Genomic DNA, 12,747 nt, shown 5'->3' on the forward strand with positions numbered 1-12,747 from the left:
GAGAATGATGAGGGCAACGGATGTACAAATGTGCTTTACACAATTGATGTGTGTATGGATTGTGATAAGAGTTGTATGAGCGTCCAATAAAATGATTTTTTTTTCATCTTCATTTTGAAATTGATCCAATATGCAGTCAAGGTGCATTAATCATTATTAGAAACTGGAATGTAGAAGGTGGAAACAAAAACGGAAGGATCAGGAGTTTGAAAATCTCACCTTAATGATAGAAGAGAAGTTGGAGATAGCATGATAAAATTTACCAGACTAATGCCTTCATTGCAAATAATATTTTTCAATGAAATAAGTGGCAACCATACACCTGGACTTATCAGATGGCATACAGAGGAATCAAATTAATTGCATCTCTGGGAAGAAATGATGGAGACACTCACTAGCAGCAGCCAAAACAAAGCCAGTGCTGACTGGGGAATAGACTATCAGTTGCTCACAAGTAAGTTCAGGTTGAAGTTGAAAATTAAAACAAGTCCACGAGAGCCAAAATATGATCTTGTGTACAAGCCATCGAAATTTACTAATTTTTTTTTTCAAAGAAAGAAAACACAGTATACCAGTATATATGGATGTTTCAGCAAAGTTTCTTGATCCTGCATCCAAACTATAACCTTGTGACTGGGGGTTCTTAGGACATGAGCCAGTAGCCTGATGCTTAACCCACAGATTTGGGACTTGCCAGACTCCATAACTGTTTGCCATTACTTTGAAATAAATCACCCTATATGCTTCCCTGATTTTGTTCCTCTAAAGAAGCCAGCCTGAGATAACTCATAACGAAAACATTTGAGCAGAGACAGTCTAGGAAGAAAAACCTGATGGTTTCCTTCTGAAAAATCAGCCAATGAAATCCTATGGATCACAGCAGAACATTCTGTCTGAGACAGTGCTTGAAGGTAATCCACATAAGTTGTATTCAGAGCCCAGCAGATGAACAGTGGACTTGAGCACACCAGCCATTATGACTGGACAGGACCAGGCAGCATGGGGTTACCACGAGGTCACGGCAAGTTGAAAGCGGCAGCCTATTCACTCTATTATTATAATATTAGATGCTTATATAATTGACTATACTTACACTTTCTTATTTTTTAAATATATTTATTGCATAATGGTAAAGCGTAATGGTAAGGCTTCTATTTAAACATAGTACATTGAAAATACACAGTGTTTTCCATTTAATCCAGAAACCTCATTAAAGGGACAGTAAAAAAAAATTTTTTTTAAGCTGTAAACCTATAAAGATAAAGCCAGCAGAAAAAACCATCACCACTGAAGGGTAAAAACAGGACTTTAGAAAGTCGCTGAATTATACATGTAAACCTCGTTCAGTTGATGCGTATTCTGCTGTGTACTCAATAGATTATCTTTAAAGATTTAGGAAAGCATAGTTTGTTGCATACTGCAATATGCATATGCTAGTGAAAGAAATTAAACATAAAGGCCATATATTATTTGGTATGATTTCAATGAAATGTCCAAGATAGTCAAATCTATAGAGCCACTACCTGAAGATGGAAGATGAGGAAAAAATGGGGCCTACTTCTAACCTTTTGGTCTTACTTTGATCGTAATGGAAATGTTGTGGGATTAACTTTTTCTTCTCTTTAAATACACATTAAAATTGGGGGGGGGACCTTGAAACCCCCTGAAAAGTTAGTTTTCTATGTTCAATATGCACATTATATGTGTGTGTTCTTTATTTACATGAACACATGATGGGCAAAAATACAGTAGTGATAGTTATGTAACAATTTTAGTAGAGATACTAAATTCTAAATATACTAAGTAAACTGTATCTGCTTTAAAATGGTGATTGTTAAGTTGCTATATTTAGATACAAAATAAAAACTAATGTGTTACTAAACTTGGAACGGAAAAAAATATTTTTGTGAAAAAACCTGAATTTAGAAGAACAAGGAAGGACAGGCTGTTATAGCTCAAACTGAAAGACTAAAGAACAAACTCAAGCCTTGAGTTACAATACTGAGGGATTCCATGGGCTAAAGATTGAACCATGCAGGAAGCATCAAAGGTGATGGAAGGAAAACACAAAATCAATCACTCTACCAAAGAGAATTGGTCAACAGTCAATCATTTCTAGAAACAGTATGACCACGAACCAGGGGTAGCCCAGGAAGAAGTCTGAGTGGCACTGAAAGCATTAGCAAAAGCAAGGCTCCAGGAATTGACAAATACCAATTGAAATATTTCCACAAGCTGGAAGCACTCACTTGTCTATGGCAAGAAATGCGCAAGCCATCTTTCTGGTCAGTAACTAAAAGGGATATAGTTATGCGTATTCCAAAGAAAGGTAACCCAACAGAATACAGAAGTTATTGAACATTATCGTTACTATCACATGCAAGTAGTTTTAGAGTAAAAAAATATGTTAATATAATCTATTTTACTTTTAGTTTGTTTATCTTTAGGTGGTGTTAATATGGACTTCCTAGAAAAAATATAAGAAAAATGAAAAGCTGTTTAAAAGTAGTGATCCTATATAATAAAATTTTAGTGGTTATTTGGACATATTCTCCTTATAAAACAAGTATCTTCTAGTTATTAGAAACTATGTGCAACTTAAAAAAATTTTAAACTATGCTTAAGAGAATAATATAGATCCACTGTATTTGGTGTTTCAATATTTTGAAATTTGCAAACTTCTTAACGGGACAATAGCTGGCTGATTTTTCTTAGGCACGCAAGAAAAACCAGCATTATACAAGGGGCTTCAAAAGGAGGTGTATGGCAAAATTCCATGATCTTTTCATTTGATTTCACCAAGAACTTTTTAAAGCATTTTAACGTATTGGAGCCAAAGGCACCATATGGTTCCAGACACTGTTAGTTTCTTCTCATTTGTGGAATGCATTCATTGTACAATATGAGTCTACATTTTCCCCTTTTCTAGTGTTTTTAAGCTTTTTAATCTAAACACTCACACGTGGTCTTTGCTGTTGCTTGCAGGTGCATCGGCTGGTGGTAGTCAATGAAGCAGATAGTATTGTGGGTATTATTTCACTGTCTGACATCCTTCAAGCCCTAATACTCACACCAGCAGGTACTGATGGTGATTTCTTACCTTTCTTGGAAGTTTATGGACATTGAATAGGGTGTAAGAGGTAGAATGTTGTTGTTAGGTGCCGTCGAGTCATGTCTGACCCATAGCAACCTTATGCACAACAGTGTGAAACTGAACGGCGCTGAGCCATCCTCACAATTGTTCCTGTGCCTGAGCCCATTGTTGCAGCCACTGTGTCCATCCATCTCGTTGAGAGCCTTCCCCTTTCACTGCCCCTCTACTTTACCAAACGTGATGCTGCTTGTCAGGGACTGGTTTCCCCTGACAACATGTGCAAAGTATGTAAGAAGTCTTGCCATCATTGCCTCTCAGGGTGCTCTGGCCATACTTCTTCCAAGACAGATATATTGGTTCTTTTAGCATCCCGTGGTACTTTCCAGCATCACAATTCAAATGCATCTATTCTTCAATCTTCAATCTTCCATATTTAATGTCCAACTTTCACAGGCGTATGATGCAATTGAAAATATCATAGCTTGTATCATGCACGCCTTAGTTTTCAAAGTAACACCCTTGCTATGCAATGCTCTAAAGTCTTGTGCAGCAGATGTACCTAATGCGACTCGTCTTTTGATCTCTTGACTGCTGCTTCCATGAGCATTGATTGTGGGGCCAATCAAGACAAAGTCCTGCATGATGTTACCTATTGGTCCAGTTGTGAGGATTTTGGTCTTCTTCACATTGAGTTGTAATCCATACCGAAGGCTGCAATCCTTGACCTTCATCGGCAAGTGCTTCAATTCCTCCTCACTTTCAACCAGCAAGGTTGTATCATCTGCATATAGCAGGTCTGTAATAAGCCTTCCTCCAACCCTGATGCCAAATGTTTGTTTCCTATACATCCCACTAACACATGGAAGCATTGTGTGTTACTTTTAAACCAGTTTGCATCATTTTCTTAATCTCAAATTTAAATATTCTATTTGGGAAAAGTTTTCTGGCGTAAGAATATCATTTAAGCCCAGCAGACCTTAAATTTTCTGTGATTTATTACCACTTTCATTTTAACCTTTTCCATTCAGTTTTATTACCCATGGGGACTACTAACTGAAAAATACAGGGGGAAACCCATTGAATTGTGTCTGTTGAAAGCTTCCTCTATCCTTGCCAGTTTCTTGTGTATATAAAACAAATCATTGAAACACTGACTTTTCCCCATTAGTATTGTCTGGAAATTACATGGCTCCCAAATCAGCCTGGTAGCCGAAGCCATTTTCTCTCATCGTCACTTTCAGCAAGCTCTCAGAATCCCAGTAACTGCGCCTGCAGAGGGGAAGGAAAGGGGCTCCCCACCCAAAAGGAGCCCCTACTACATACAAGAACATCTCGTCCTAATTTAGAATACCGGCAGGGTGCTTCCAGCAGAGCTGTGCTTTCTCAGTCTGGTCCTCAGATCTGCAGCATGCGGGCCACCTTGGGAACATATTAGAAATGCAGATTCTCAGGCCCACTCATCCATCTCTACTGAATCAGAACTCTTCGGGATGGAGCCCAGGTCTGTCATTTTCAAGTTTAAGGGGAAAGAAGTTCAAAGATATGAAATGGTTGTTCTTATTAGTGTCCCTTAAGTCAGTTATGACTGACAGTCTGTACAACATATCATGAAGTAACGATATGAGAGCAAAATTGTTCACGGCATTCTTTGACACAACTGAAACCTAGAAATAAGCCAGGTGTCTTTTAGCAAAAGAAAGGATACACTGTGTTGGGGTCATTCTGGGAAATACTGCACCACCTTGAAGCAAGCAACTACACCCACTCCTCACCTACCAAAGTGGTTCGGTTCCAAAGGCCAGGTCGTCATTCAGAATCATTGTTTCCCCTGAGTTGGGAGCTGTCCCTCTTCTTCAGTGCCACTGCCTCCCCGCCCTTTGTGCCCCCAGCCCATTGTGGGCTACATTGGAGGGAGTAGAGATTGGGCATGCCTGCTCGGAGAAATCTGCCTGCCGTGCCCTGGTCCCAGCTTCAGCCCTGTGTAGGTCCCAGACCACCAGAGGCATCGCCTGAGGATTTTTCCAGAGTTGTCATAAATGCAAGTTAAATAATGAAAGAAGTCGGTGAATGAGAAGTGGGTATACAGACATGCCCTACAGTGAGTGATTCGTGCAGAAGGAATACAGAGCAAAGGGGGTCAGACTGACCCATACAGTCCAACTAGCACCTTCATTCAAATGAGAAAAAGGCCTTTTTCTGTGGGAAACCCATCCCCACACCTACCCCGGCTGGCACCTTCAGAATAACGCCCCTTTGCCTGTATCCAGGCACCTGCTTTGGCAAGTGGAGTCAACTTGAGTACTGCTCCCATTTATTTGCCCCTTTTCCACGATTCTTTGTGTTGTGACCTCCAGAGTAATCAAGTCATTGATTCTCTCAGGGCCTTGAAGTATCCATTTGAATAAGGTTGGCCTGGTGGTTAAGTTTACGTGTCCATCCTGATTTGATATTCTAAAATTGGAAGTCACCCATGTCCCTGCTGTCCATGCTGCTCCAGGCAGGGAGTCTCTTCCACATTTGGAATTTGAAATGTGCATTATCATAGGATGAGTGTTACATAGTTAGGGATAGTTGAATAAGACTTCTTTGTACTATATACTATGTTTAACTATTAGGAGAATGTTCCTAATAACCTGATTGTAAGTTAATATTTGGAGCAAAACCCATTTGGAAACCAGGCCCACCTACATTGAATCAACGATAATGTATGAGAGGGTGGTGTAACTAAGTGTAAGAGTGGGACTCTAAAATTCCTAACCCAGAAAGCTGCCTAAATTTGGGCAGGTACATATATCCCCTCATTCAACCCCAGTCTCTTCAGCTGTAGAATAAGCTAGTCACACAAGTCCTGTCTCCTCCTGAGCTGCAGTGTAGATGACATGGCGCATGACTAAGCTCTGTGCCCTTGAAGTATCAAACAGTTAGAATCAGGAGGTTGAACTGGATGAGTTTAAATTTCCATCCAGATGTGATATTCCAAAATTCTAAGTCACTCATGGCCCTCCAGTCCATGGTGATGGAAGGAGGAAATCTCATTGGGATGATCGGTGTTTAAGACTTTTCCACTGTTCATGTAAATGCAAGGGGATATTCTCTTCTCCAGATAATGGGCACAATTTCTCATTAAGGAGGTTGATCCAATACAGTAACATTTTCTCTTGTTTCCAAATGTCTTCAGCAATTGCCAGACGTCCATTCCCCACATGAGCCTAAGTGTTCCTCCATCTATGCGAGGAGTAATCCATCCGGCGGCTAGAGTACACTGTTGTGGGCCCTTTATTCCTACAGATACTTAGTCTCTGTAACATGTGGTGTCTTTTAGAGACTGATGAGAATGGAGAAAAGCTGCCATGGTGCGAAAAAAATAGCAACTCCAGCAATTCATTGAGCTCTCCTTATGTACCAATATCCTCTGAAATGTTACCGCATATGAACAACCAAAATGCTTCGTACCTTCACTAAGTTATGTGCACATGCTGCTTTTGCAGAATTTTAGCAACAGAACCTTTTCTGCCTAATTAGACCACATACTTCAAGGTCTAGGGAAAATAGGAATTAAAAGTGAACTGCCCTGGTGAAGGCTGCCCCCTCGCCACTTCTCCATTTTGTGCCAGCTGGAGCAAGCTCCTCGGGTGCCACAGGATATTGTAGAAAACCGCAGATGTGGAGACTTGCTGCTTCTATCATGGAGGGCGCACACATCTGCAACACACTGAATTTTTATTTTTCATTTTTAATGACTGACAGGTGCCAAGCAGGAGACAGAAGCTGAGTGACACTGTGATTGCAGGCCCCCTCGAGGAGAACTTGAACAGCGTTCCGGGGCTCACGTTTTACCTCTTGGAACACTGACCACAATAGAAGAAAGTAAAATGGTTAAGAATGTGTATCAGGGTTTAGGGTATTTTTTTCCATTGATGTTGAAACTGAACATAAAAAGAGAAAGGTTTTATATGCTTGAAGATTCAGGCTTGCATTAAAAGACTATTTCCAGACTTAGTCTGAGACTGCAAATGCTGTCTGTCATAACAGTGCATTGTGTCCTGGAAGTCTTCGTTTCCATTTCAAAGGGTCCGCTGGTGTGCAGCAGGTCTTGTGACATAAGGTGAGTGTGTGGCATATTCAGATCATAGTGCCTTATGTCAGAACACAGCAATATGTCATCACAGCGGAGGCGCACTGGGGGGCGGGCAATCTACTGGACTGAATGTCTGAACCTCTTACCAAATCAGCTCGTCCTCGTTAGAGTTGTCCAAAAGTCGCCCTTTGAATAGAAGTCATTACTTTGAAAACTTCAATGGTGGTTTTGAGTTTAAATGTTTTGTTCTCAACTACAGTGTAAAACAAGAACTGCTTTGAAAACAGCTTTATTTATTTTTACTTCCATGACAATTGTTTTCACCTCTTTGGGTGGGGAAACTTCACCATATCCGTCAATAAACTCTTGGTTATTCTTTTACAATGACAAATTTCTCATTTTTGAAGTTTGGACCTGGAGAGGATATGACGTTTAAGGTAACGCCTGCGTGGAGACCCACCACAGTGAAGGATGCCTGTCTTACGATGTGCAGATGGAAAGGTCTTTTTTTTTCCTTTTTGTGTATTAAAATGTAAAATCATGATTATACCACTGCTGCTGTGATTTACTTATTTTAATTTTTTTTTGTAAATTTTATTGTGGCAAATAGTTGAAGAGAAATCAAGAGCTTTCTGATCTGTTTCTGAAAATATTGACACTAAGAGTTTGGGGAATATTGGGGTTGTTTTGCTCTTTGGGGAGAGGGACAAATTGAAGAGATTAAAATAAATCTTTTCATTTTGGTTTTTTCAAATACCACCTATTCCAGTGCATATTAATTAGAATTCTACATGTAGTAGTTTTCCACAAAGATATTTCTCTCCAGTTAAAGAAAATATATATCTTTCCCAAGTTCAGGGGGCGGGGGGAACTTAAGGATTTTATTTATAAACTTTATATCTGCATTGTTTTATGTGAACACCATTTGTTCATATAAACCCATATGTATAAAAACAACTCATGGGAAAGATTGAATTTAAAGACAATGGAAATATTTGAAGCCCCTCCTATATATATTCTTCCCGTAGAAACAACTGTGGTTGTAATGGGTTGGTGGTGCAGGTGCCCCGAGTCAGTTCTAACTCACAGCAACTCTGTACACAAGGGAAGCAAGCAGTACCCAACGCCGCCCCATCCTCTTGATTGTCGCTGTGTTTGAACCCATTGTTGCAGCCACTGGGTCAGCCCTGCTCGGGTGTTTCTCTTTTTCACCAGCCCGCTTTTCCAGGCTTGTCCAGAGTTTGTGAGATGAAGTCTCACCCTTTGCCCTCCCTTCTAAGGAACATTCTGGCTGTACTTCTTCCAAGACTGATTGATTTATTTGTTCTTCTGGGAGTCCACAGTGCTTTCCACATTCTTCGCCAACACCATAATTCAAATCCATAAATTCTTCCACAGGCTTCCTTAGTCACTGTTCCGCTTTCACGTGCATAGGAAATCATTGAAAATAGCAATGGTTTGGGTCAGGGCACCGTAGTGCAGAGTGACATCCTTGTTCTTCAGGGCTTCCAAGAGGTCTTGAGCAGCCGATTAGCCCAGCTCAGTAAGTCACTGATTTCTTGACTGCCCCTTCCATGAGTGTGGATGTGGATCCAAGCACAATGAAACCCTTAACCATGTTGAGTTTTTGCTCCATGTATCATGATGATGTCGGTTGGTTCCGTTCTAAGGATTTTTTTTTTTTCTTGGGGGAAATCCCTACTGAAATTTGAAGTCCTTGTGGTTTTCACCAGCTAGTGTTTCAAGTCCTCCTCAATTTCAATAAGCAAGGTTGTGTCATCATCATCATCTAGAAAGTTGTTGAGCAGCCGTCCTCCAGATAGAGCAGGCTAAAAGTGTATTCACATGAAACCTCTAGGATTTCCTCTCATGATAGCCCTATCTGCTTTCTTTTTTTTTTTTTGCTGGACACATTGCATTAAACTTGACCTTTCTGCTGTCTGCCTAAACCCAAGGGGGTGGGGGTAGTAAAGTTGTGGAGCTTATTTCACTGATTCCTTCCTACAAGGATGTCTAAGAATGTTCAAGTACCTGATGCTCTCTGACTATCTCTGCTTTGAGTCTTGGGCTGTACCTAAGAGGATCTCACAGATGGTGAAAAACATTGAACCATTGTGTACCCCTCTAGTTCTGAGCATTGGTTTTCCTCCCTGTAAAACCTGATTCACAATCACCTGAGGTACCCATTAGAAGACTCAAGCCTAGGTCCATCCCAGATGGACAATTAGCAAGCACACCCAAGTCTGAGCACCACAGCCCTGAAGGATCACTTCTTTCTAGAGTCACACGTAGGAAAAATAGACTTCACATTGTTTCTTCTTGCCACTGTCACCGCACCAACACTTCTCATGCTCCTGGCCTGCTGCTGCTGGGACCTTCATCACGGCAGAGCAGAGAAGGTGGCCACCTAACACTACAGAGTAGAGCCAGGCCAGCTTTGGACCTAACTAGAGGGCCAGCTCTGCTCTTGAGAGAAAAACCTTAAACCCTGCTATATGTTGACTAGATGCTAGGACCATAGAGTCAGTCCTCACAGCAAATCCCATGCCCAAATGGGACCCAATGGTTGTGACCCATAAGGTTTTCATTGGCTAATTTTTATGAGTAGATTGCCAGGGCTTTCTTCCTAGACCATCTTAATTTGATGCCTGTTCAGCTTCACAGCATGCAAGCATGGCTGGCTGTAAGAGGTGCAGTGGCCAGTGATCAAACCTGGGTCTCCTAAGTGGAAGGTGAACATACTACCACTGAACCACCACTGCTACAGCACAAGATACTTTTCTCGTCACCTTCTGGAGAAGTACCTCCTAACGTTTGCCCTGCTAAAAACCCCTGCCACCATGGTGCAGCCTGGCCAGAACCCCTTCAGCCCCAGACCATGTTCCCAGGCAGGCTCAGCAAGCAGAATCAGCACTTCTTCCCTCACCATTGTCAGTTTCTCATAGGTAATGGTGAACAAGCACATAATCCAGACTAACTAACAAGCACATAATCTCAGAGGTGCATTTGCTTCAGCTGACCGGCACCTCTTCCTTTACTGCTGTTGGGCTGCTTGTTGACCATAAGGGTTCTCATAAAACTCCAGATTTTTGCTTCTCTTGAAATCCCACAAACAGGGTAGCATTAGGACCACATTCCAGCTGCAGAGACCTCCAGGGCTGCAGGTAGCTCCTCGGGCTTTCTACCAAGCCATTCCTTCCCATTCCTTGGAGCCTGAGGAATATTTTCCCAGGTAAAACTCAGTGTAAAGCTCCATCTCTAGCCTGAGTATACATATGCATGTCCCTGGGAAATCTGATGTAAATATGTGTATGTCCTTAAAGCATTAATGAATATACATCTATTGGTAAATGAGGTGGATTAATACTAGTGCCATTTGAATTCAGCTATATTATTTGAGTTAAGGCCTCTGTCCACCTAGTTGAATTGCCAAAAAACATTGCCATCAAGTCAATGCCAACTCATAGCAACCCTATAGGACCTGGTAGAACTGTCCCTGTGAGTTTCCAAAACTGGTATTCTTTACAAGAGTAGAACGCCCCTGCTTCCCCCAAATATGAAAATACAAATGCTTGCATACACCACTGTTACATGTGAGCATGGTCTCATTAACCGTAAGTCCACTGAGATGTCTTATTTAAGGGGAATGAATAGATGGTTTTAGGTGAGGTGGTCTCAAAAAAGAACCATATATATGGTCAAGTTTCAGTATAGAAACCCCCACATATTACGGGCCCAGAGCAAGAAGAGTAATATAACCCAACCAGGTTGCTGGTTTCTTGAAGCTTGGGGATGGATGAAAGATAAGTGATATACGTGATGACAGTGACTAATTCAAAGATGTGCTGGGTCCAATTAAGGTAGTATGTATATGTGAAGTTACGAGTTTTGGATAAGATAAGCTTGTTGTGAAAGTATAATTAAAACTAAACTCACTGCCATCATATCAATTCTGATTTATAGCAACTCTGTAGGTCAGGGTAGAACTGTCTCTGTGGATTTCTGAAACTAACTTTTCAGGAGTAGAAAGCATGAGCTTTCTCCCATAGAGTGACTAGAGGTTTTAAACTAGTGATTTTGAAGTGGCTGACCTTACAATTCTGGATGGTGGTAGGGCAAAGGGCTTCTTTCCAGATATCAGTATTGCAGGAAAAGTTTTTCTCCATCTATGGTTTCCAAGAGCATAATAATTTATACTACAAGGGTTCTCCATTTTAATAAGTGAGTCTCAAAATGACTAATGGCTAATATAAAAATAGAAATGGCAAAATACAAGATTGATGCTAATTGGCCGGTAATAATAAATAGATATTCAACTGGTTGTCCTCCCATTCAGATTAAGGTAAGCAGATAATCCACTAAAAGTCAAAATAATGTTTTGCCAAGTAGGTGGGATATAAAGATTGTCACTCAGAAATAACCATCTTGTGGATGGTCAAAACTGTGAAGGAAGGACAGCCCTGTCGAAGAGAGGATGGCCAGTTACTACAGTAACTTCTGTAGTAGTTACATGATTTTATGTCAACTTGATAAATAGGTATAGGGGTGGAGTCTAGCTTGTCATAGCATAATGATGCCTCCTTGTGGGTATGGAATTCCCATGAGGATTCTGGGAACTTCCTTTCTCGAAGTGGGCCATGCTCTCTATCTGCCCTCGTCTTCCTGTGGACAAGCCACGTGGAACTATGCTGAGACCAGAGTGAGCCATGCAGTATGGAAACCTGCAGAGACAGCCTTGTGATGATTCCACTGCCATTGGATCTACAAGAGTTCACCCACTGGCCTGTGATCTTCCTGTATTCTGCATCATTGTGGGTGGCATTGTGGGTCTGCAAAGGACTTTTTAGACTAGCATTGGGCTTATGGGCTAATACAGGATTTGTGGACTCGCTCTGGACTGGGCTGGGATGTTTTCTTAATATACAATTACTCTTTGATATAAAGCTCTCTCTTATGTATACATGACTGTCAATGAATTTGTTTCTCTAATTGACGTGGCTGAGGAGGTAGTTTTGGTGGGAATGGCAACTTTAGTCAGGGTAGAAACTTCAGTTGATGTGGTGGCATTGGTGGCAGCCATGACAATGGTGGATATGGAGGCCCTGGGGATGATTACAATGGATTTGGTAATGATGAAAACAGTTTTGGAGAGACAGAAGCAACAGTGATTTAGGCAGTTACAACAATCAAACTTCAAATTTTGAAAGGAGGAAACTCTGGAGGCAGAAGCTCTGACCCTTATGGTGGTAGAGGTCAATACTTTGCCAAACCACAAAACCAAAGTGGCTATGGTGGTTCAAGCAGACGCAGTAACTATGGTAGTGGCAGATGATATTAATGACTACCAGGAAACAAAGTTTAGCAGGAGAGAGCAAGAGAAGTGACATGGAAGCTACAGGTTACGACATGTTAAAGGTTACAGAAGAACCGCTCAAGAAGCTGAAAGACTCCAAACAGGAAAGACTGCCAAAGAAAATCACCATGACACATCATAATCACGTGCTCCAACATCAAGGGCAAGGAAAGAATACTGAAAGCAGCTTGGGAATAGAAACATGGGAAGCAATAGAAATAA

At 41.1% G+C, this 12,747-nt stretch overlaps 1 protein-coding gene across 1 annotated transcript in view; it reads left to right on the forward strand.

Moving 5' to 3' along the window:
• Positions 1–7,721, forward strand: part of PRKAG2 (protein kinase AMP-activated non-catalytic subunit gamma 2) — a 312,641-nt gene extending 304,920 nt beyond the window's left edge. Inside the window, exons 15-16 of the mRNA XM_045290146.1 lie at positions 2,986–3,079; positions 6,842–7,721. Coding sequence (XP_045146081.1) covers positions 2,986–3,079; positions 6,842–6,870 — 123 coding nt within the window. The 3' untranslated portion in view covers positions 6,871–7,721. The remainder of the gene's footprint in view (positions 1–2,985; positions 3,080–6,841) is intronic.
• Positions 7,722–12,747: the final 5,026 nt, after the last annotated feature.

This window comes from Echinops telfairi, unplaced genomic scaffold, assembly GCF_000313985.2.
Source record: "Echinops telfairi isolate 266 unplaced genomic scaffold, ASM31398v2 ScPeMD7_31;HRSCAF=116, whole genome shotgun sequence".
NCBI lineage: Eukaryota > Metazoa > Chordata > Mammalia > Afrosoricida > Tenrecidae > Echinops > Echinops telfairi.